The following is a 23,203-nucleotide window of genomic DNA, read 5'->3' as shown; positions in this document are numbered from 1 at the left end:
CGTCATATTATATTGTATATCTCGTATCTCTCACGGAGGAGCATCTGCTCCTCAGATTTCTCTGCCGAAAAAAGAAGTTTGTCGGCAGCGCGAGGAGCTTGGCAGCGAACGCAGCGTCTCGTTCCCTATTCAGAGAACATAGGTTACACCAGTAACCAGAGACGTTTTCTTTCATAGGTTCACTCAACGTGTAGCTAAGACGCAGTGTGAACAAAATACCAAACTCGCCAAGCTAAGCGCTGCCGTAACTAGTACAACGACCAGATAACTTACATGACTGGTTCAAGCAGACAAAACATGGAAACCTGAAACCATGTCGAGATTAGATTACCCTGGTAGTAATCTCTATTAATATCCAGTATTATTACATAGTTTGATAAAATATTGTTTTATTTGATGTAAATGTGAATTTTTATATTGTTTTATTTATTATTACGATATGTTACTTGTATTTATATTGTTTAAAGATTTAAGTTAATATTGTGTCCAGTTTGGCCCTGTAAATAAAAGGGTATTATTTTTTGACAAAGTGTGTGCGGTTTCGTTTTCTTAAGTACCGGTTCAAGAACGGTTTAAGTACCGGAACCATTTAAAAAATACAGAGTAGGTACTGGTATCGGATAAAACCCAACCGATACCCAGTCTTACCTCTGTGCTTGCCAACAAGGGTTTCTCCACCAAGTACTAAATTATGTTTTGCCTGGGGATCACATACTGGACTTGTCAATTATAAATATCAATTACTGAAATGCAAATCAATTTATAACCTATATATGTTTTTTCTGTATTTTTTGGTTGATATTCTGTCTCTATCTGTTAAAATAAACCTGTGGCGAGCAGGATGAGGCTGAGGGACGTGAGAGAGTGGCATGAGGCCGGTGGCATGATTAGTGATGAGCGACACCTACGCGACGACAGAGGAGATCGAAAGAGGACAGGCCCGTGTTTATGTTGTGTTTGGTTTTTGTTTTGTGTGGCCAGCAGTCGTCCGCGAGGGGCTGCTGGCAGACTTTTGTTTTTTTGCATTTGTTTTATTTTATTATTAAAAATGTTAAATGTTTGCCGGTTCCCGCCTCCTTCCCTGAACTACAAACTTTGTTACAAAACCTACCATTAAAATTATTGCCCCTTTATTTATTTATTTCCAATAATTCATTTGAAAATCACAAGTCTAGTATCTGTAAAACTGCATTTTTCCCTCTTAAAAATATATCTAAATTACGTCATATGCTCTCAATGACAAATGCGGAACAGTTAGTTTATGCGTTCATGACATCAAGGCTAGATTATTGTAATGCTATTATGGGTGGTTGCCCTGCATGCATAATAAACAAACTACAGCTGGTCCAAAACGCAGCAGCTAGAGTTCTTACCAGAATCAGGAAGTATGACCAAATTAGCCCGGTTCTGTCAACACTGCATTGGCTCCCTATTAAACATCGTATAGATTTTAAAATATTGCTGATTACTTAAAAAGCACTAAATGGTTTAGCTCCCCAGTACTTGAGCGAGTTCTTAACGCATTATAGTCTGTCACGTCTATTGCGATTTTACAATTCCAGTCAGTTGATAATACCTAGAATATCAAAATCGACTGCTGGCGGTAGATCTTTTAACACACTATTTAACACCAAAACTTTGGAACAGTCTTCCTAACATTGCCCGGGAAGCAGACACACTGTGTCAGTTCAAATCTAGACTAAAAACACATGTCTTTGACCTAGCATACACATAACATATTATAGACTTTTATAATTCAATGTTAGGCTGCATAGATTAGGTCAGCCGGAACCGGGAACACTTCCCATAAATCCTGATGTACTTGTTACATCACAAGAAGGATGTTGTCTACGCTAATATTAGTCTCTGTTTATCCTGAGGTTTACCGCAGTCTGCCGGATCCAGGCCGTATCCGGATCTGATGAAGGATCTGCGGCTGGACACGACAACAATGCAGTCCTGAAGTGTCGACTAGTCTCTCCTCTATGAAGGCCTCCTACAGATAAAATATTGTCGGGATAATTTCGGTTTATGTGGTTTGCGTTCTCGAGCCACCAGGCACCGTTTTGTGCAAATGAGCGGCCAGATCGCATTAAGGGTTTTCTGTTAGAACGGTGTCGTTAGCGGCCCCTAAATTAATAACTAATTATCGTTCGACGGAAGTGGATATCTCAAAACTAACTTTAGCTGGACAATAACTTTATTCTAGAGCCGCTGTAAAGCCAAAACAATCTGTTACTTTAATTTCCTATTATCACTGTAAAGCTTCTTTGAAACAATCTATATTGTTAAAAGAGCTATATAAATTAAGGTGACTTGACTTTGTAAGTGGGCAGAATTACAAAATCAGCAGGGGATCAAATAATTATTTTCTCTACTGTAGGTGGCGGAAAGTCACTCTCTTAATGAGTGTATCAGTTCACTCAAAGACTGTTTGGTGTCAGCTGTGCAACGGTTCAGTGGCTTTGTTTTGCAATAGCATTAATTATTAAACCTCCTCCCTTGTCCAAAACTCAGCATACTCTCTTAAGTACAGGGGTGATAGTAGAAAAAAATCCTGAGCCTGAACTTTTTTCCCTGGGACAGATGCGTAATGGCGAGTTTATCCTCCGCTAATTTCTGGCACAAAGTGATGATCGATTGTTCTTCTAGTCTTCTTATATTGTTGTCATATATTTTTTCATTATTTTTTGAGAATGCAAGACACACACAAACACATGCCTATCTTCATAATTCTTGACTTCTAAAGTTTTTTGAATTCGACCCAAATCCTAAATGTCACTTGCACTGCACTGCAGTGTATTTTTTTCATGATTAATATTGCATTGCAAAATAATGTGTGCTGGTCAACTAGTCTAAAATTAAGAAACCCCTAGAAAACAGTAAAAAAAAAACATTTGTACATTTAAGATAGTTCTACTTAATTTGTTATTCCAATATCCAAATATGATAGCCTACTTGATAAAAAAAGGGCTTTTATTTGAGCCACGTCTTTGCATTTGAACATTGCACGTTTTAAACAGGACACGCATTAGCTGAATAAACGTTAGCCAATACAAACATACTTATAGAAAATAGTTGACAATGAATAGACAGGAGTCCTGTCACATGACCAATAATAGCAAAACGAATCACTTATTCTAAAAAGAATATCAAGTATATGTTAGAAGAATCTGACATAGGGCTGTGTTAATAGTAAAACGTCCGTCATTTAACGCATTTTAAAAACACGGGATGGATAATAAAAAATGCTTTCTGGCATTTTGACAAGAAAAAAACCACAACCAAGAACAAAACAGTTCGTCAATTTTCATTTTACAATTATCATCTCTCTCTCTCTCTGTGTTTGTGAGAGAGAGAGAGAGAGAGAGAGAGAGAGAGAGAGAGAGAGAGAGAGAGAGAGAGAGAGAGAGAGAACGCAGCACTGATACAACGGTTTCTTATCCACAAGTAACGCGCTAGTTTTCATACAAAATTTTTATGTAACATAATTAGGTACTTTAGTTATTATAACACAATAACGTAACACATGCAGGCTACGTTTCTCAACACTGAGAATTAATAAATAAACGCCTGTTTGCAGACTCGCGCTTATCAGTAAATTAATCCACAAATCACAGCACTTTCATAATCAGTAAGCCATAGCAATTTTAATTTTATTTAGATTTATTGTTCATCAATACTTAAGCTTTTTATAATTTGCATGGCTGTATGATGTCTTCATCTTATCTGAGTGACATGAATGACGGAGTATTTTAAGACAACCCATGCGATTGCGATCAGTTCGTGTGATAATAGAATCCAGATTAAGTTAACTCAATACAATATTTAAACTTTCCACATCCACCTCAGCCCGTTTACCTTCAGGAGTCAGAAGTACTGTGACTACTGTAGCCTACTGTCCTCGCTCATGAACTCAGACAGAGGAGGCCGCGGGAGTGGAAGAGGATCGAGCGGGATTCTTTATTGCTGTCGATTTTCAGTCTCTGTTTAATGATAGGCCTTACGCATCTGTCAATCATACCCGCTTGCTATTTGGGGAATTAACCAAGCGCTATGATTGGTCGAACTCTGCTTCATTTGCTGTTGGTTTTTTTTTTCTTTTTTCCGCAGACACGTCTGTACGCCGGAAATCCGGCGTGGCGCCGGAGCGCTATCAGGCCTGTAAGTATAAATACGAAGCATTCATAGCTTTTACTTAAATCGATACTGGTCTGCGCTTCGCTACAATGTAAAAGCACCCGCTCAGTGCTGTCTAGTGGGTCACACAGCTTTGCCACAGATTTTGATAGCTAGACAGCAAAATAAAACCAGCCGAGTGCCATAGTAGGCTGATGGGTAATGTACCCACAGATTAGGCTTGCTAAGATAGTCGATGCTGACAGTGTTCAGAAGAAGAAGCACCCCCCCCCCCCCCAACGTCGATTTGAATTTTTATTTTTTTATCATTTAGTTCAGTTAAAGAACAGACACTACAATTAAAATTTTTTATTCTATGCAATTATGAATATTTTTTATGCTTTATTGTGGCGTTTACACATGTAAGTAGTTCTCTCTTTTTTTGGACCTTTGATAAAAAGGCTACCATAGTTCCAAAAGCCATAACTTTTGATTACTTTGAAATATCAACATGGCCCAGGATGCAGTCGACATGACCTCGAGTCAGGTTACTAGTTTAACAGCGTACGCTTCTGTTGTTGTACGTCACACGCATCACACACATGACCAGCGTTGGCCAATAGTGAGCCTACATGTGACGTAGCTCTACGCAATTACACTAGTTTAACTGACTAGAGGGCCCAAAGAGAAGGAAATAAATAGTTGAAAAAGTCATTATTTATGTTTGTTTTTGCGCACAAAAAGTATTCTCGTCGCTTGACAAACTTAAGATTGAGCCACTGTAGTCAATTGGACTATTTTAACAATGTCTTTAATAACTTTTCGAGGCTGGCAAGTTTCAATCCCTGAAGAAGCCTATGGACTAGTATGGAGGAGTGATCCAGCTCTCAGATTTCATCAAAAATATCTTAATTCGTGTTCCGAAGATGAACGAAGGTCTTACGGGGTTGGAACAACATGAGGGTGAGTAAATACTAACAGATTTTTCATTTTTGGGTGAACTATCCCTTTAAGAATACTCTTTTATATATATATATATATATATATATATATATATATATATATATATATATATATATATACTGTATATATACATATATATATATATACATATATATATATATACTATATATATATAGTATATATATATATATACACACACACACACACACATATATACACACATATTATATATATATAAATACATACACATATATATATATATAATATATATACATATATATATATATATATACACACACACACACACACACACACACACACACACACACACACACACACACACACACACACACACACACACACACACACACACACACACACACACAACAAGAATATAGTCCACAGTTCCATTGGTGTAAACAAGAGTTCTGTTGTGTTCAGTTCAAAAATATTTGTCGGCATGTTTGTGATGTGTCAGTGTACTGAATCAGTAAAAGTGTGAGAGACAGAAGTTCCAGAACCTGATCACCACTGGAGCACAAACTTTACTGAGTGCCATTTAGGGACTGATTCAAAAATAAAGCAAATCTTATTAATGGGTCTGTTTAAAATGTCATTTAATTTAACTTGAGCTTGTTGTACAAAGCCTTTTTTTTGTCACAGGTGGTTGAAAGAATTCCTCTCATCATCCATGAATTTCGGGAAGCATTTTCATCAATAATATGAACAAGATCGCCACCTTTAAATTGTAGCTTCTTTCTGTTCCATTTTTGCCACTCTTGTAGAAGTGGCAAATATTCTCGAATCCAACATCTCCAGAAGATCTCCATCTTCTTCATGAATATTGATCATCACTTTTGAACAGTCCAGGGGGAAAATGTGGCTTGCACTTCATAAGCAACAAATGATTGGGTGTGAGAGCCTGCAAATCCTGACATGGACATGATCATTTGGGTCATCAGATACAGGTTGCAGAGGGCAGTCATTCAGAATGGCTGCTACTTCACATAAAGCAGCATGTAGAACTTTGTCATCCATGGGCTGCTCCTTCGTAAAAAAAAAAAAAAAGAGTGAAGAACATTCTTAACAGACCTACCAGGCGTTCCCATATTCCACCATAATGCGCTCCAAATGAAGGATTGAACACCCATTCGATGTTATTTCAGAAAGTTTTCCGGATTTTTTTTCATGTTTCAGATCTTTCAGAGCTGCCTTAAGTTCACGGTTGGCTCCAACGAAATAGGTTCCATTATCTGATCACATAACTGACACCTAACCTCTTCTGCAGATAAAACATCATATAGCATTAATACTGGTCAATACAATATAGCTGTCCATTTCCAGATGGACAGCTCTACTAACAAGGCAGGTGAACAATATGCCATATCGGTTTACCTTGCTGCTTCCTCTTTTTACCATAATTGGTCCAAAATAATTTACCCCCACATTTGTAAATGGAGGGAGATCTGCCTTTAAGTGATCTTTAGGAAGATCAGACATTTTCTATTCTCCTTTCAGTGCATGCAAGCACTGGAAAGTAATTCCTTATCACCCTTTTCACAGCAGCATTGAGCATGAGGAATCGAAAACTTCTGTTTCAATTTTGAGAGTGTATGGTTCCTTCCTCTGTGTTCAACATGTGTAGCATCACGAAAATGGCGTAATTGGCAGGTAATGGCCTCCAAAAATCCATCTGGAATCAGTCATCTATTTATTTGAAAGGCATGCAACTGAGGAAGTTCTTCCAAACATCTCTGCCACTGAACTTTGAAGGTTTCTGGAATTGTAACATTTGCATCCACATTTGCTCTGACACAGGTTTCTGAGGAGTAGCTTAGCTGTGAGGATTACTAGAGATGGATCGTATATGGAGCTAATGACTGAGGGGATACCACGTCTTCTAGCAGATTGTGCCTTTAAACAAGTTTAAAATGGCAAATGTGTCCTGTTCCACATTCCACTGAACAACAAGTGCTCTTTCCACAGGTAAGTGCTCCTTGTCCATGTCTAGTTGTTTTATCTCCATAACCTTATGCTCTTCAGGAATGAGTCTGAGGAAAGGTCTACTATAAATGATCCACTTGGTAAGTTTAAACCCACCTTTGGAACAAAGATCTTTCAAGTCCGTGTACAAGGCAATGGCTTGCTCTGTATTTGCCACGGACTTGGGACATCCACGTGAAAATTTCTATACACTCTCAATTTCTGTGTAACATTTCTCCTTATTGTCCTTAGCTGTCTGTTTCAGAGCAAAACTAGCACAGCTTGGGGGAGGCAGCACCGAACAGATGCACGATCTTTCTAAATTCTGCAAGAGGTTCAATAATGTCACCACTAGGCACAAAATCCTAATTGTACGGTTTCTCAAATAACTCTTCTAGACTGGTGATATACACTCTATTAGCACACACACAAGAGGGTTCTTATTCTTAGCTTTGTTTCCATTGTTGCCATTCAGAGGCCCATTTACCCTCCAAGGATTGTCTTTACAGCATAAGGGCCATTCACAATGCTGTTAACAATCTTCCAAGGTTCCAAATACTTCAGGGGTATTTACAACAATGAGTAGTTACATTTTTGCATTAATGCAAGTTAGTTTGACCTCCTTTAAATATGACCATTCTTGAGTCCTCTTGAGAAACAATATTTTCCCCAGTGACTGGAATGGATTTCTGTGCATACACATCTGGAAGCTCCAGAAATGTATTCTCATCGATTGGGGCCATTTCAATACCAGAAATTTGTAACTAAGTGACAAGTTTTTCTTAACCCATTGTTCTAAACAAAATATTTTCCCTTTTCCCATTAGCCATCAATTGATCCATTAAATCCTCTGTGCAGAAAGTCGCAGAGCTAGCAGGGTTAAGTAACACATAGGTCAAAACAGTCTTGTTTGCGTTTGACATCTTTACTTGAACAAGTACAATGGACAGTGGACAAAATGTTACCAGCCCTAGAAGGCCTGAGATTACCCAAAGATACCAAAGCACTGCTAAGTGTAGCTTCATTGTGATTTTCCTTTTATGTGTCTTTTTTGTCAGGTATTCATTTCTATGCATGGTGCAGAACAGTTGAATGTTTTTGCTGGCAGATTTCACAAGTCATAAGTCTGACATTTCACACTCATATGTCCCTTAGGCAAAGCATCCAAAACAAAGTCCTTTGGCCTTGAAAAATCTCCCCCTTTTTTTTTAGGTGTTGCTTTCATTTTCTCACATACTTGTATTACATGACTGACCAAATTAAGGCCTTTTCCATCAATGCATTACTGATCTTAATTGCATCCCCCCTAAATTGTTGTAGTAACCTCCTAGCCTCCTTGTAACCCTGATCTGGGTTCATATGAATGCAACCAGTGTACTGCTCCAAAAAATATAGATGATCTTGACTATTATCAGTCTTTCCTTTGATGGAATGTTCAAAAGCTTGTATACAAAATTCAAACTGAAGAGGATCGCCATATTTCTCTATAAGGTAGCAATGAGAGTTGATGCGTCTTGACAAGTAGTTAAGTGATATCATTTTGTCTGCGTATCACATCTTCAAAACATAAATTATTATCATCATTGGTAGCAACATGCTTTTGGCTATCCGACACAAGACTATGGGGTGTTACTTGTCCAGACTTTTGTTCTGCAGGCTGTACAAGCACAGCATAACTGCTAGGAGTGAAAGGTTCAAATGGCTGAAGAGTTCTTTACTGTCTTCGTAATTCATGCTCATTTCATCCATTGAAATTTCGAATTTCCTTTGAGACTAAACTGTGACTTGATTTGCTTTGGGTTTCCTCATATTCATTCAATACTTTGAGTTTTGCAGCCATTTGAGCTTTCAGTACCAGTTTTTCCTTTTTTGTTTTATGATAAGCTTGTTGAATTTCCAAATCATACTTTTCTTCTAATGTAGCAGCTTTAGCCATAAGAGCTGCACGCTCAACCTCTGTGGATACGTACAGAAGATGCATGTGTATATTTACTTGATGCATTTGAAATGCAGTCATGAGGATCCAAACTGGATGTCTCAGTTCCTAAGAATCAGAAGTTGCTGAATGTTTGAACCATTTCTTCATTTCCTTCAAAAAAAATTCAGAATAATATACATTTTGGCTTATCCCAATCTTTATGATCCCCTTCCCTTTCAGATACAAGTAATGACCTTTTTACAGACATCTGCATTTCCATAAAAACAGTCAAGTGCTTTTCAAACGCTTCCACATGACTTTGAACAACTTCCACATCTTCACCAGCGTTGATCAATGTCATGACCTCATTCTTTTTCTGTGTAAGCACACCATGTTTTGCTCTTTGTGACCCAATCAGTTTATACAATGACTCTTCATAAACCCCTTCAGGTAATTATTCATCTTTTAGAACCTCCATACTCAAATCCATCAAGAAGCACAACGGTGGTGCTTTTAAAATTCCGAGCCACACTCTTTCTTCATATTTCTTGACACAGCAAGCTTCAACAGCACAGTAAGTAAGCTTAGGCCCCAAGTTTCAAATGAACTCCATTCTACTCATGGACATGCTGGTTGTTTGCTCCTATTTTGCTCCATCCAAATCCCAGCTCAGAGCAGTTTTCGACTTGAATTTGTAGAGGCTTTTTGTCCACAAATGAATACAAAATTAAAGCCACCCATCTTGTGTAAAGGCTGCGGCATTCTTTGACACATATTCCAAGAAATGACCTCCATTCCCAATATAAATGCTTAAGTATTTATTTCCAAAAGAAAGCAACAAAAAACGTAATGTTGTGCAATTATACAATGTGTGGCCGAAAGCTGTGTGCTCTCTCAACCTTCACACCTGATTCCAATCTGACCACTTGCTTATACAGAGTCACCGTACAAAATAAAAGTCATCTTTAAATTCATCAAAAACATTAAATCACAGTTTAAGTCAACAATTAAGTTACATTAAATACAATTACATTAACCCTTGTGCCTCATTTAAAAAAAAAAAGTTACACATAGAGGACAAAAATGTCCATGTCAAAAAACTATCATAAAAATTTGAAGCTTGGGAGGACAGACTTAAGTTTAGTATCATTTTAAAAAAGACCCTTGGCAGATTATTGCTGAAGTAAAAAAAACCCCAACTGAATAAGTAAATCCAAAAAAAGGTATGGAAGCTTGTTTCCGCCACAGAATGAAAAATAAAAAAGGTAATTGCGACTTTTTATCTCACAATTCTGACTTTATTTCTCAGAATTGCGAGATATAAAGTCAGAATTGCGTGATATAAAGTCGCAATTGCGTGTTATAAAGTCAGAATTGTGATATATAAAGTCAGAATTGTGAGATATAAAGTCAGAATTGCGTGATATAAAGTCGCAATTGCGTGTTATAAAGTCAGAATTGTGAGATATAAAGTCAGAATTGCGTGATATAAAGTCGCAATTGCGTGTTATAAAGTCAGAATTGCGAGTTATAAAGTCAGAATTGCGTGATATGAAGTCGCAATTGCGAATTATAAAGTCAGAATTGTGAGTTATAAAGTCGCAATTGCGTGTTATAAAGTCAGAATTGTGAGATATAAACTATTCTGAGAGGAAAAAAGTCAGTCTTTTTCCCCCCATAGAATTGGACTTTGTAACTCGCAATTGCGAGTTTATATCTTACAATTCTGAGAAAATATGTCAGAATTGCGAGATATAAACTCGCAATTATGTGTTATAAAGTCAGAATTGCGAGAAAAAAAGTCAGAATTCTTAGTTTTCTCTCTCGCAATTCTGACTTTATAACACGCAATTGCGACTTTATATCTCACAATTCTGACTTTATAACACGCAATTGCGACTTTATAACACGCAATTGCGACTTTATATCACGCAATTCTGACTTTATAACACACAATTGCGACTTTATATCTCACAATTCTGACTTTATAACACGCAATTGCGACTTTATATCACGCAATTCTGACTTTATATCTCGCAATTGCAAGAAATAAAGTCAGAATTGCGAGATGTAAACTCGCAATTGTGAGAAAAAAAGTCAGAATTGTGAGATAAAAAGTCGCAATTATTATTATTATTTATTCATTCTGTGGCGGAAACAAGCTTCCATAAAAAGGTATATAGGTTTAAGTTTATGAAAATTATTTATGAACATTATTTTATATAAAATATATAGTTTATAAAACAAGTTGAACTCTAAAACGGCTAGAAAATCAAATCCATAAATATAAATAAGCTGTTCCCCAAATCTGAGGTTGATATCTCAAAAAATTAGATTACTGTAAGATTTTGTTTGGGCGCAGTAACAGACTTTCCCCATTGGGTGCCAGCAAAACTCCACTGGTACACACCGTGATTGGATTTTAGATTTGCAGTTGAGTTTTTCCTCTCTCAATATTACATGCACACACTTTTTTTTTTTATAACACACACACCAACCACACTCTGACATCCATACCAACACACCCACACAAATATCGTGGCATAATGTATCCAATTGGGTCTATAACATGCCCGAAGCAGAAAATAGGAATAAAGCAAGTATTTGCTTTATAGGCCTAACCTGAAAAAATGGCACCATGTGGTAAAAAATTGTAAAAATGTAAATTTTGAAGCCTTGCCAACAGAATGAAAGCCTCTTATCAAAGATTGCATCATTTTATAGTTAGATCCAGAGCCGGCTCTAGGCATAAGCGAACTAAGCGGCTGCTTACCAATTGAGTTTTTATTATTATTTTTTTTACATATTTAATAACTTAAATGACAAATGAATGAATGAATATGAATGAATGAATAATAAAAAAAACAAGAAAATTCTAAATTTCATGATCAATATACCTGCCTACAACTGCTGCTGTGTCTGTCAGCATTTGAAACATGCGCATAAACACCTCGCCTGCATATAGACAATTCTTGCGCAACTGCGCATTGTTACGGTAGTGTTAAGCCATGTCACAAAAAAGCACGTATCCCTCTGGTGCCGAAAAGAGAAAAAAGAAAGGGACAGAGGAGGAGAAAAAAAGAGCATGATAAAGGTATGTTTGCGTGATTATTTAAAGTATGTTTTGTGCAGCACAAATTGTGCTCACTTGAGGTAGCAGCTGGTCATGATCTTATATAAGCCATCACCAGAGCTAAATCCCAGACATCAACAGTGAAGTGTCTCCCATTAATATACATTTATCTAGGTGTATTTCACGTATCAATAGATATCGGTTTAAGTTGGAGAAAACAGCCAGGGGGAACTTAACCTTCTAGGTGTAAGGGATGCCAGCTAGCATTGCTGTAGGCCTATGTGTTGAAGTGAACGTTGCAGCGTCCAGCTTCATAGGCAAAAATGGCGCATGTGCTCAAAGATCTTTGGTGAGAGATGGTATTGGTCTTTATGAGAAAATATACCATGTTGGGTAGGGAGACTTCTGTGATGAAAATAGACTTCAATTTTATTAATATGGTGGCGAGTGATGTAGCGGTGCTAGCCTCATATTTAGGCTGCAGTAGATCACCATGTTAAGTGTTCACCATATTGCAATTATGCCTCATTTGCAAATAGAATATGAATTGTGAGGTGTGGAATTGCTTGTTGATGAGTGTAAGTAATGATGATCGAAGACTAAGTGGACTTGAAGTTATTAGTATTAATAACAAAGTTGGCTAAGCAATACCGTACAATGATGTCATCAGTGACTTTGCCTTTAGAAAAACTAGGAAGGAAAGATTTTGAGGACAGTTACACTGTATTGAGACATTATCTACATAATTGTCATTGTTGAACCCTTGCTGTTATTATGTTTCTGATTTCTCAGTTTTGTCAATATTTTAGCAAATCATTTATTTGATATGTTTTGAGACAGTTTGTTTTTAGAAGCTTCAAAGAGTTAGTAAAAGAGTAAAGTAAAAGTTAAATGTTTTAAAAACAAAAGTGGAATACTGACACACTTTCATTATTAAAGTATCAATTTTTTTGTAACATTCTATTTTTGATTATATTAATGTTTGTCTATTTTAGTTTTATTTTGTTGTTGAAGACTGCACATTTAATGCACATTTGCAAATAATTTATTTAATGTTTTGTGAGTTTTTTCCCCAGAACTTTCAAAGAGTTAGTAAAAGAGTAAAGTAAAAGTTAAAACTTTTTTTATTCAAGTATCCATTTTTATTAAGTATTTATTTTGTATTAATACATAAAATCACTTTTTTGATTTATAATGTAACATTATAGCATGACATTTGTGTCAATAATTGTGGCTCCGCGTGTTGGGAGGGGGCCCCACAAATCAAATTCTGCTTAGGGCCCCCAAAAGGCTCGGGCAAGCTCTGGTTAAATGGCCCTGGGATAAAGAAATTGCAGTTTTAATGTGTTTCAATGGGACCATTTTTTCCAAAAGGTGCTGAGAGGGAGTATTTTGTGTACATAGTGCAAAAAATTTTTTTTAAGGAAATAGCGGTGAAATAGTAAAATTACCATAAAAATACACACCTGTGCCAAATTTTATGCAGTTAGCATTAACACAGGCAAAGTGATCAAAAAACAAAACTGAAAAGGCCAAAAATGTCCCTAAGGAGGCACAAGGGTTAAATTTACATTAAAGCAGTCACGTGGGTACGTGTGAAACAAAGCTTCGGATGTCATTGGTCACGTGGTTTTGATAGAACGAATCAAGCATCGTTATAAAGCTTCACTGAAAATCGTTTATTTTTTTGACAAGCCTCAGGACTTTGGTGTCACGGCTAACATCACTAATCACTAATACTCTATCTAAAAAGAGTTAGTCAACATGTAGTTGGAAAGTTACTCATAGTTAGTAGAATGCCAAAAGTGGAACATCGAAATAATGTGTAATCAAATATGTATATCATCATTTGTAATTGCATTTCTGGATGCTGAGGGAGGGGTTATGCAGGGGAAGGACGAGAAAGCAGTTAATAAGCAAATTGTGTTCTATGGAGATTTTCTTATCTTTCATATTTTTTTTTTAATAAAGATATGGCAAAAACAAAGTAAAAAAAAGCAAGAGCAGAACAACCGCACTCAACACCAAGTTGGGAGAGGTGATATGCCACGTCTTTGTGTGTTTTAACGCATTTCCTCTCTTTATATGGTTTCACAGAGGATATGATTCCAAGTTCTTATTTGAAAGTATGGGCAAACATGGGAGCTGAATTATTTCTAGGTTTTTAACTTGGGCAGTGCAAACTTGTAAATCAACATTTTCTTCAATATCACATTTTAAAATTAGGTTCTTATTTCAATTTCTCAATTTTAGCATTCATCATTTATTTATCTATTTTTTTAAAGCTTGCAAGGACAACTGTTTTCTTGCCACTATGCATACTTAAACTGATATATTATAGTCATGTATGAGGAGCACAAACGCAAAAAGTCTTCGGGTAAGCATATGTTCAATGCCATCTGTTACACCTACCTCTGGACTACTTTGGTAATGAAGTCATCAGTGCAGATCAAAGCATCAGATAAACCCTTATAGAGCTTACAGGCTACCTGCATCGAATCTATCACCTCCATCACCACTGAGAGCAAAAACAGACTGAGTCAGACTTCAGAAGAGGCAACACTGATAACTTAAAAAATGTAAATTGTGAGAGGTAACCATTTTTCCTTACCACATACAAGTGATTCATTTACAGGGTGTTGAAAGGACACACTAAAGCTTGAGTCTGTTAGTGGACACACTTCAAACTGCAGCAGTCCAGGAGTATCTGTTAAAAACATGGAATTATTTGGGTTGCAATTTATTTTACAGTACATCCACTTACATGTATTTACAATATACTTGACTAAGAAAGTACTGGGTAAAATAAGGTTATGTTTAGGGGTGGGTTCAGGGTTAGTAACTAGTTATTACCCAGCTATTGTAATTACTATAATAAGTACATAGTATGTACATGGGGGACAGGACTGTAAAATAAAGTGCTACCATTATTTACAAAACTCTGCATTTATGAGCAGAATATATAATTAACTTAGTATTATAATAGTTGATTTCAGATCTCATTTTAGCAGTGTTTAGAACAAACTCTCACCAAAGCAAATTAAAATGACAAATTTGGACTTGGACAGGCATTTCCCATATACAATACTTGCATGATGTTCATAATGCAAATGAAGAGATAATAAAACATTTATTAATTTTATTACTTCACCTTCACATATAGATTGAAAAACAGCAATACATGTGATCTGACCTGTTAAAACTACATTAATACCTTTAAAAAGACATTCAATATATATAGTGTTCTATATAAAGTGAATAGTCAACTTGTAATGTGATCTTAACATGGCAGCCACCGTGTACTCATGTAGAATAAAACTGCTATGACTTCATTTTCAAACTGTCTTCATCTCATGCGAGCGGACTTTATTTAAAATTAATTATATATTACTTTGTCCACCTCAAAAAATATTTTTACTAATCTACCAACTGCTACAGCCATAATTATTACGAAAAAAAACACACCCACCTTCCTTAATGTAGGTCTTTTTGACGCAGCTGCCAATAAGCGTGTTGTAAGCGGCCTGGTGTCTTATAATGTCGAGGAGAGCAGGCACCTGAGCAGGATGTCTGAAGGGAATCTTGGAAACCAAAGCTCCTTGAAGACACCTCCCATCCTGTACTGGGGCATCACCATTTAGGAAATAACAATGCTGCTGGCCTGGTAAAGACTAGTTGGATAGAAAGACAAACCGTTTAGAGAATCAGATGAAAATCATAATAATGATATACTTTATACTATACAGGGATATACTTTTTCCCGTTATGTCCTGTCATAACAGGGACCGATTGTGTTCACAAACTGTGAATTGTGCTGAATTGTTATTCATATATTAAATGAATCATGTTCTCTCAAATTGTGTTCAAAATACAAACAAACATGTTAAATGTGCAGATTTTTATTCCTATATTAGATGAATCATGTTCTGTTCAGAATATATGGTAGTTGACAGATATCTGGACTAACTTATTTCCCAATCAATTTGGGCATAAAAGAACATTTGTCTGACCAAACTTCTCAAAAATGCTCTTAAGAATGGACTAAGGTTTTTGACTTAAGGCCGCGTGTCCACCAAAGCGTTTTTAACTGTGGGCGCTTAGCGCAGGGTTTTTTTCAGTTGATACGTTTTGCTTGCTATGATGCGGAATATCCATGGTAGTGTTACTAGTATCTCATTTCACAGATAATTTGTTTCTGTGTTTTTTGTATATAAAATGTTGATACAATGTAAAAAATTTGCTCTGGCTCTGGCTTAAATAATTTAGTTCCGTTTTTATGCTGCTTGTTGTCATCTGTTGACTTTGTACAAGCAGAATGTGACGGTTGGTCGGTGTGGTATTTGTCCCGATCCTCCTCCACTGTGATTGGACAGCTGGGTAAAAAGTGACAGTGATGAATGCTGCATTTTACCCAAAGTTGAATATTCTTAAACTCTCGGCAAACGGTAAAAAACACAGAACACTCAGAGCTTCAGCATAAAACAGATTCTTAGCACCTCATCTCCTGCCGTTTTTAAAGGGTTGTTGACCCAAAAATGAAAATTATGTCATTAATGACTCACCCTCATGTCGTTCCAAGCCCGTAAGACCTCCATTCATCTTCGGAACACAGTTTAAGATAATTTAGATTCAGTCCGAGAGCTTTTTGTCCCTCCATTGAAAATCTATGTATGGTATACTGTCCTTGTCCAGAAAGGCAATAAAGACATCATCAAAGTAGTCCACGTGACCTCAGGGGGTTAGTTAGAATTTTTTGAAGCATCGAAAATACATTTTGTTCCAAAAATAACAAAACGATGACTTTATTCAGCTTTGTATTCTCTTCCGGTTCTGTTGTCAATCCGCGTTCACGAGGCCAGTGACGCTGCTGACGTAAGACGCTGCTGACGTGTTATCTGGTGCGTCCGTGTATTCGGGTTCAAATAAATATGTTTGGTTAAAAAAAAAAAGCAAGTCTTCCCCTGTGTCGAAATCTTTAGACATGTTTACAAAGATTGTTTTGTTTACAGCGTGCGTCTCCCTCAGACTGTAAACGAAACTCGGGCGCACCAGATAACACGTCAGCTCGTCTTACGTCAGCGGACTCATGAAAGCGGATTGACAACAGAACCGGAAGAGAATACAATGCTGAATAAAGTCGTCGTTTTTGTTATTTTTGGAACAAAATGTATTTTCGATGCTTCAAAAAATTCTAACTAACCCACTGAGGTCACATGGACTACCCACTGAGGTCACATGGACTACTTTGATGATGTCTTTATTGCCTTTCTGGACAAGGACAGTATACCATACATAGATTTTCAATGGAGGGACAAAAAGCTCTCGGACTGAATCAAAAATATCTTAAACTGTGTTCCGAAGATGAACGGAGGTCTTACGGGCTTGGAACGACATGAGGGGGAGCCATTAATGACATAATTTTAATTTTTGGGTGAACGAACCCTTTAAGAACTGATCTCAAGACTCATTTATTTACACTACGCTATGTTAACTAATTGTATACTTTAAATTTCAGATACATGCATGCCTTACTATTGTTTTCTTTTGTATGTAATATGATCACTGTCTGTCTGCCTGTTCATGTTATTATCCTGATTTGTAACTGTCAATATTATGTAGTGTCCTTGGGTCTAGGTCTATAGTCTCGGACTGACTCTTAGGAGCTAACTGAGGTGGCACAAACTAAAAGTTGCAAACTAAGAACTACAATGATGTCAACCCAAAAATGGGCGCCCTCAACCTCTGAATCAGTCAATAGTAAGACAGGAAGGGTAGCCACGGCAGCATGACACAAATCAGTTTATCTAATTATAATAAAATAATTTAAGACAATTTATTTTATTTATTTATTTATTGCCAGGACAATGCATATTAACAACAGTACGCCTGTAACATGCCAGAGTTAGCCAAAGGCTAATTTTCATCTGTAGTCCTGTTTGCCAGTTGTACAGTGGCACCCAAGGGAAAATACAATTTTAAACGTTTATAAGTACGTGTAAGTACAGCTGTGTTTGTCTGCTACAGCGTAGTTACAGTAGACGATAATTATGAACATGTAAAATCTCACTAAAAAAAATAAATTCTGAAAAACAGGATAGCTATACGCACAGGCAGTAACAGCAAATAGCAGGCACTGTCAGTGCAACAGGTTAAAACATTTGTTAGATGTATATAAAGATAAGTTTTAAAATCAATAGCAAGGTCATACAAAGAAAAAAAAAACAAGGAAAGATTCACGACTAACACAAACGGCCAACAGTAAAACTTCAGTGTTGACAAGTCTGAATACTAATAAGCGAACATTTCAGATGTGATCAAAAAAGGCTATATGTGTTGATGTCTCTGATTGAAGCCGGAATGGTATTCCACTCCAGAGATGCCATAACGGAGAAGGCGGACTGACTAAAAGCCCTTTTTCTAAGTGGAATAATACAGTCACCTCTTGACACTCCTCTGGTGAATCTGTGTGTGGTTGTTCTAAGATTGACAAAATCACCAAGAGGTTGCGGTGCCATCCCATGTAAGATTTTGTAGACCTGACAGCAATTTGTGAACTAAATTAGATTTTCCCAACTTAAAATATTGTATTTTTATAAAATGGCGCAGTGATGAAAACAATTAAAGACAATGAAACATTTATTTTAATAGAAAAAAAATTAACTGCTTTGCATTGTGCAAAATTATCACGTATTAGTATTGAAGCTGTGGAATCCTTTTCTAATAATATGTCGTCTCATTTACAGTTGGACCAATGAGTCCCATCAATGGATCCAAAATCTCCTTGGAAGCTTGCAATCCTCATAAAAGCAGTTTGCTTATTCCACATGCAAGATGGTTTGAAGATGGTTTGAAGATCAGTTAGAAAGTCAATTAAAGCTGCAAGCAGCGATGAAATGGCCCTCGCTTTAGGAAGACAGAGCACGGTGGGCAATGTGCATTTAAGTAGGTAAATATAGGAGTATGAAAAAGTCAGTTACAAAAATTTCCTTTATTACAGTGATACTAGCATGCTTTATAACTTAGCTGAGTGTTGCTAGCATGTTTGGTATATGTTTCTAGCATGATTAGCAAACAATGGCATATTTTAGTATGTGCAAGTACTGCTTTGCAGTGTTAAATGTCACTTCCTGTTGACAGTAGGTGGCGCAATGACTATAACTGAATATCGCTATGTAGATGTGTTCAGGGCGGAACTCTCATCAAACATGTCAAGTCAAGTTAATTCCCCATAGGTGTATGGTCCACAGAAACTGATTGGTTTGAATGACAAAGAAACAGCATTGCTCAGAGTAGATTGCAGGGTAGATTGATCTCCTGTGGGAGGCCCTAACAGTTTTCTATTGTTTGTAGCCCATTTGTCTTCATGTATAAAGTTCTGTCTTACAAACAGAACTTTGGGTTAAGATTGTTGAAGGGCGACATGCGAACATCACTGCTGAAGGACTGCTACACTACAAACCTTCAATAAATTCTTCTCCCCACAAGAACTCTGGTCAAGCTTACTTATTTTATGTATTGGAGACATCTAATACATAGGCGAGCCACCCAAACCACTGCTCGGCCAAATACAGCAAAATCTAACAATTTGGCGAGAGCCAGCCAGGAGAGACCGACAAGAAGAGAACTCACCAACTGCAACAAGGAGTAAACCAAGAACTCACCAGCTGCAACAAGTCGAGTATCTGAAGTTCAAACAGACTGCATCTGTGGACACAACTTATTTGAATCAACTGGATCCTGTCTCAAAGATCCTAATTTGGTGAGTGAAACTTATCAGCTCTCTAAAAGAACATCTTCTGAAAAGAATAATAGTAGACCAGTAAAGATTTGTAGTGTAGTCACACATACTGTGTATTTTTGAGAATTTTAGGCTTGGGCCTTTTTCACGAGTCTGTAGAAACCTTTTAAATGATTTAGTTAATTCTCCTGAAACTGTAGGAGCTATAGAAATAAGTTGTATAGCTTGGCCCTGTTCCCTTGAGTCTCTAAGAATCATTTAAGAAAGAGGTTTGGTCCTTTCTCATGGGATTGTAGGAGCTATTGAAATAAAGGATAAGTTTGGTCCTTTCTCTGGAGTCTGTAGGAATTGTTAAAGAAACAATTTAGTCCGTTCATCCAGAGATTGCAGAAACTGTAATTTTAGGCTTGGGCCTTTTTCATGAGTCCGTAGGAACCTTTTAAATGATTTAGTTAATTCTCCTGAAACTGTAGGAGCTATAGAAATAAGTTGTATAGCTTGGCCCTGTTCTCTTGAGTCTCTAAGAATCATTTAAGAAAGAGGTTTGGTCCGTTCTCATGGGATTGTAGGAGCTATTGTATAAGTTTGGTCCTTTCTCTGGAGTCTGTAGGAATTGTTAAAGAAACAATTTAGTCCGTTCGTCCAGAGATTGCAGAAACTGTATAGGGTTTGGTCTTTTCTTTGGGCCTTTCTCATGAATCCGTAGGAGCCATTGAAATATAGTATAAGGTTTGGTCCTTCTTTTTGGAGTCTGTTCGTCCAGAAATTATAGAAACTGTATAATGTTTGGGACTGATGTTGCTGCAAGAATTGGTAATTCTTGACTGGATGTTTAATTCAGAAACCAATATTTTAGTTTTGAATTAAACATTCTAATTGTGTTAGAAATTAGAAGTTTATTTGCCTTCTGATGAAAGATGCAGAAAGATTGAAAGTCTAATGTCTAAAGTGCAAATTTAAACCAATTCAGGTTAGAACTCAGAAAGAACTGAACAAGTCTTATCAATCAGAGTTTTCTTTTGTAGAAATGAAACAAAGAAACTTAGCCTAAACGTTAATGTTTTGTTTTGAATGTAGTATTGAAAACTAAGCTGAGTAAGTAAACTAATGACTTGTCTGTGTAACTGAAATGGTCAGTCTAAAGACTGCTGAGAATTTAAATAAGCACCTTTAACGGCTCTAACACTTTTTGTTTTGTTTCCACACCTCGGAGGGCACTTCTCCTGTACTTGCCATGGCTGAGTCTGCACTAAAAAATGGTAATGGCCCTGCACTGAGGCCAACAATAGAAAGACATGGAACAGAACCTCCAAATGTTACCATTGATCAGATGATGGACAATCTGAATGCATATTTGGGCAAAAGGCTGGGACTAAGGAAGTGCCATGATGACATGTGCCAGAAGTATGGCATCAAGCACTCAGAGAGTGGAATATGGGCCTTGCCGGACATTAAAAGGGCTTATGGAAAGATGCAGCGCTTAAGGACAAACACCAACAGAGATGGCTTGTCTGTGATTTTCGTAAAACAAATTCTACAGCATCGACAGAAGTGTGAGACTGACAAAATCACAGCGTGAGTACAAAGCAGAGAAAGCAAAGGTTCGAGCACTGGCTGAACAATTGCAGAATGAAAAGAAGGACAAAGAAAGACTCTTAAATGATAATGACAAGCTGTTAAAGTTGCTTTCCACACAGCTAGAATTAAAAGACTGCTCTGGACAAAAAACTCCCATAAAATCTAGCAGCAAGACAGAGAAAGGGTCACTCTACCCATTTAAAGACCCTCAAGAAGATTGAGGATCAACAACGTCATTATCTGCTAGGAGAAAGTGACAGCAGCTCGACTGGGAACCCTGATGACAGTGATGCTGAACCTGAGAAACATGCTCATGTCACCAAGAAGAACAAAAAGGTTAGACTCGCTCCTGTAATTGTCAAGAACAGAAGGACTGAAATTGAAGTTGACAATGAGGAGGAGTATGAGGAGGAAGGCGAAAGACGAACCTGCATCTTAAAAAAAAACTATTAAGAAATATGTTCTATATAGAACATACCAACCTGCTACTCCAGATCAAATTGACAAATGGTCAAAAGAATTGCCAGACGTGTACAAGCAACCACGGAAAGCTTGGTAATTTCTTCAACACTTACAGAAAATCTACAATTTACATCCACTAGATGGAGTAATGATTGCTAATGTGAACTTAAGGGATAATGACCAAAAGAGACTAACAGAAAGTGTCGAAAGAAGGATTGGTGAGTTTCAAGAAAACATCGAGGCTGGATGGGAAGCTGTACGAACATTCTTGTTTGAACTGAAACCTGCAGAGGTTAATTGGGCTAGAATTACCTCATGTATGCAGAAGACTGGAGAAAGTGTTGCAGAGTTCGATGAACGCTTCAGACAAATTTGGTTGGAACATGCTGGTTTAAATGACAGCGATGATCTTGATAAGGACACTAGCATGCCTCTGAAAACTGCTTTTGTAAATGGACTGAAACCTGAAGTTTCAAAAGCCCTCAAAATTAAATATGACGACTGGGACAGCATTGGAACATCTTTTAATCAGATTGTTGAGTGGTCAGCAAAGATTGAAAGAACACATGAAGTCAAACTCCGAGCATTGCGATCAAAAACAATGTCATACAACAACAGGACAATGTGGAATGAGCATAAAGAAAATGAAGATAATAGACAGTCAAAAACTCAAGGAAGATGCAGGTACTGCAACGAAGGAGGACACTGGGTTCGTGATTGCAAGCTGAGTTTAAAACATCAAAGTGATGATGAGGACAACCTTTTGAGAAGGTTTCAGCAGTTGACAGCCAAACAAAAACAGACTCTGCTAAAAGCTGTTGAGCCGCAGGGAAACTGAAGAGCCTCTCTCTGCAGCACCAACTAGTGACATCTCATCCGACAACTGATGAACTCCATGTGTATGCAAAAATGACAAATGAAGACACCACCCCAAAGGTAAAAGCATACACAGAAGTCTCAACAATTGAAGCCAAAGGTGATGTCCTAGTCGAAGGTGTTGCTATACAAGCCGTAAAGGAGAGAGGTGCACATACAGCGGCATTAAGACAACTTCAGCAAGTTTTGCCATGTAAACTTATTCAAGATGAAGCATACAGAAAACAAATGCCATCAGTGATGGAAACTAAAACAAAACTGCATAATGACAAGCAATGAAGTAAGGATGACCACAAGGAAATTGGACTATACCCTTTTGAACATGTCACAGGGCGGTCCATGTCCACTGAAAATCTAACATCTGACAGCCTTGCCCAAACTGATGAAAGACTCAGCATGGTAGAACACAATGCCAAGAATCAATTTTCACCATTCAAATCCAAGATGGAAAGCCTTCAGGATCTCATGGTAACTGATGAAACAGTTAAGGTGC

General features: G+C 37.2%; 1 protein-coding gene across 2 annotated transcripts in view; it reads right to left on the bottom strand.

Moving 5' to 3' along the window:
• Positions 1-23,203, bottom strand: part of LOC143738235 (mediator of RNA polymerase II transcription subunit 1-like) — a 193,677-nt gene that overhangs the window by 8,227 nt on the left and 162,247 nt on the right. For both annotated transcript variants that reach the window (XM_077230264.1, XM_077230263.1), the window contains 3 exons: positions 15,526-15,727; positions 14,668-14,763; positions 14,469-14,574 (listed from right to left, as the gene is read on the bottom strand). In XM_077230264.1, coding sequence (XP_077086379.1) covers positions 14,469-14,574; positions 14,668-14,763; positions 15,526-15,727 — 404 coding nt within the window. The remainder of the gene's footprint in view (positions 1-14,468; positions 14,575-14,667; positions 14,764-15,525; positions 15,728-23,203) is intronic.

Source organism: Siphateles boraxobius, unplaced genomic scaffold (genome assembly GCF_051911475.1).
Source record: "Siphateles boraxobius isolate OS27281-9 unplaced genomic scaffold, OSU_SipBor_1 140, whole genome shotgun sequence".
NCBI classification, from domain to species: domain Eukaryota; kingdom Metazoa; phylum Chordata; class Actinopteri; order Cypriniformes; family Leuciscidae; genus Siphateles; species Siphateles boraxobius.
This window is presented reverse-complemented; position numbering and strand designations above follow the sequence as displayed.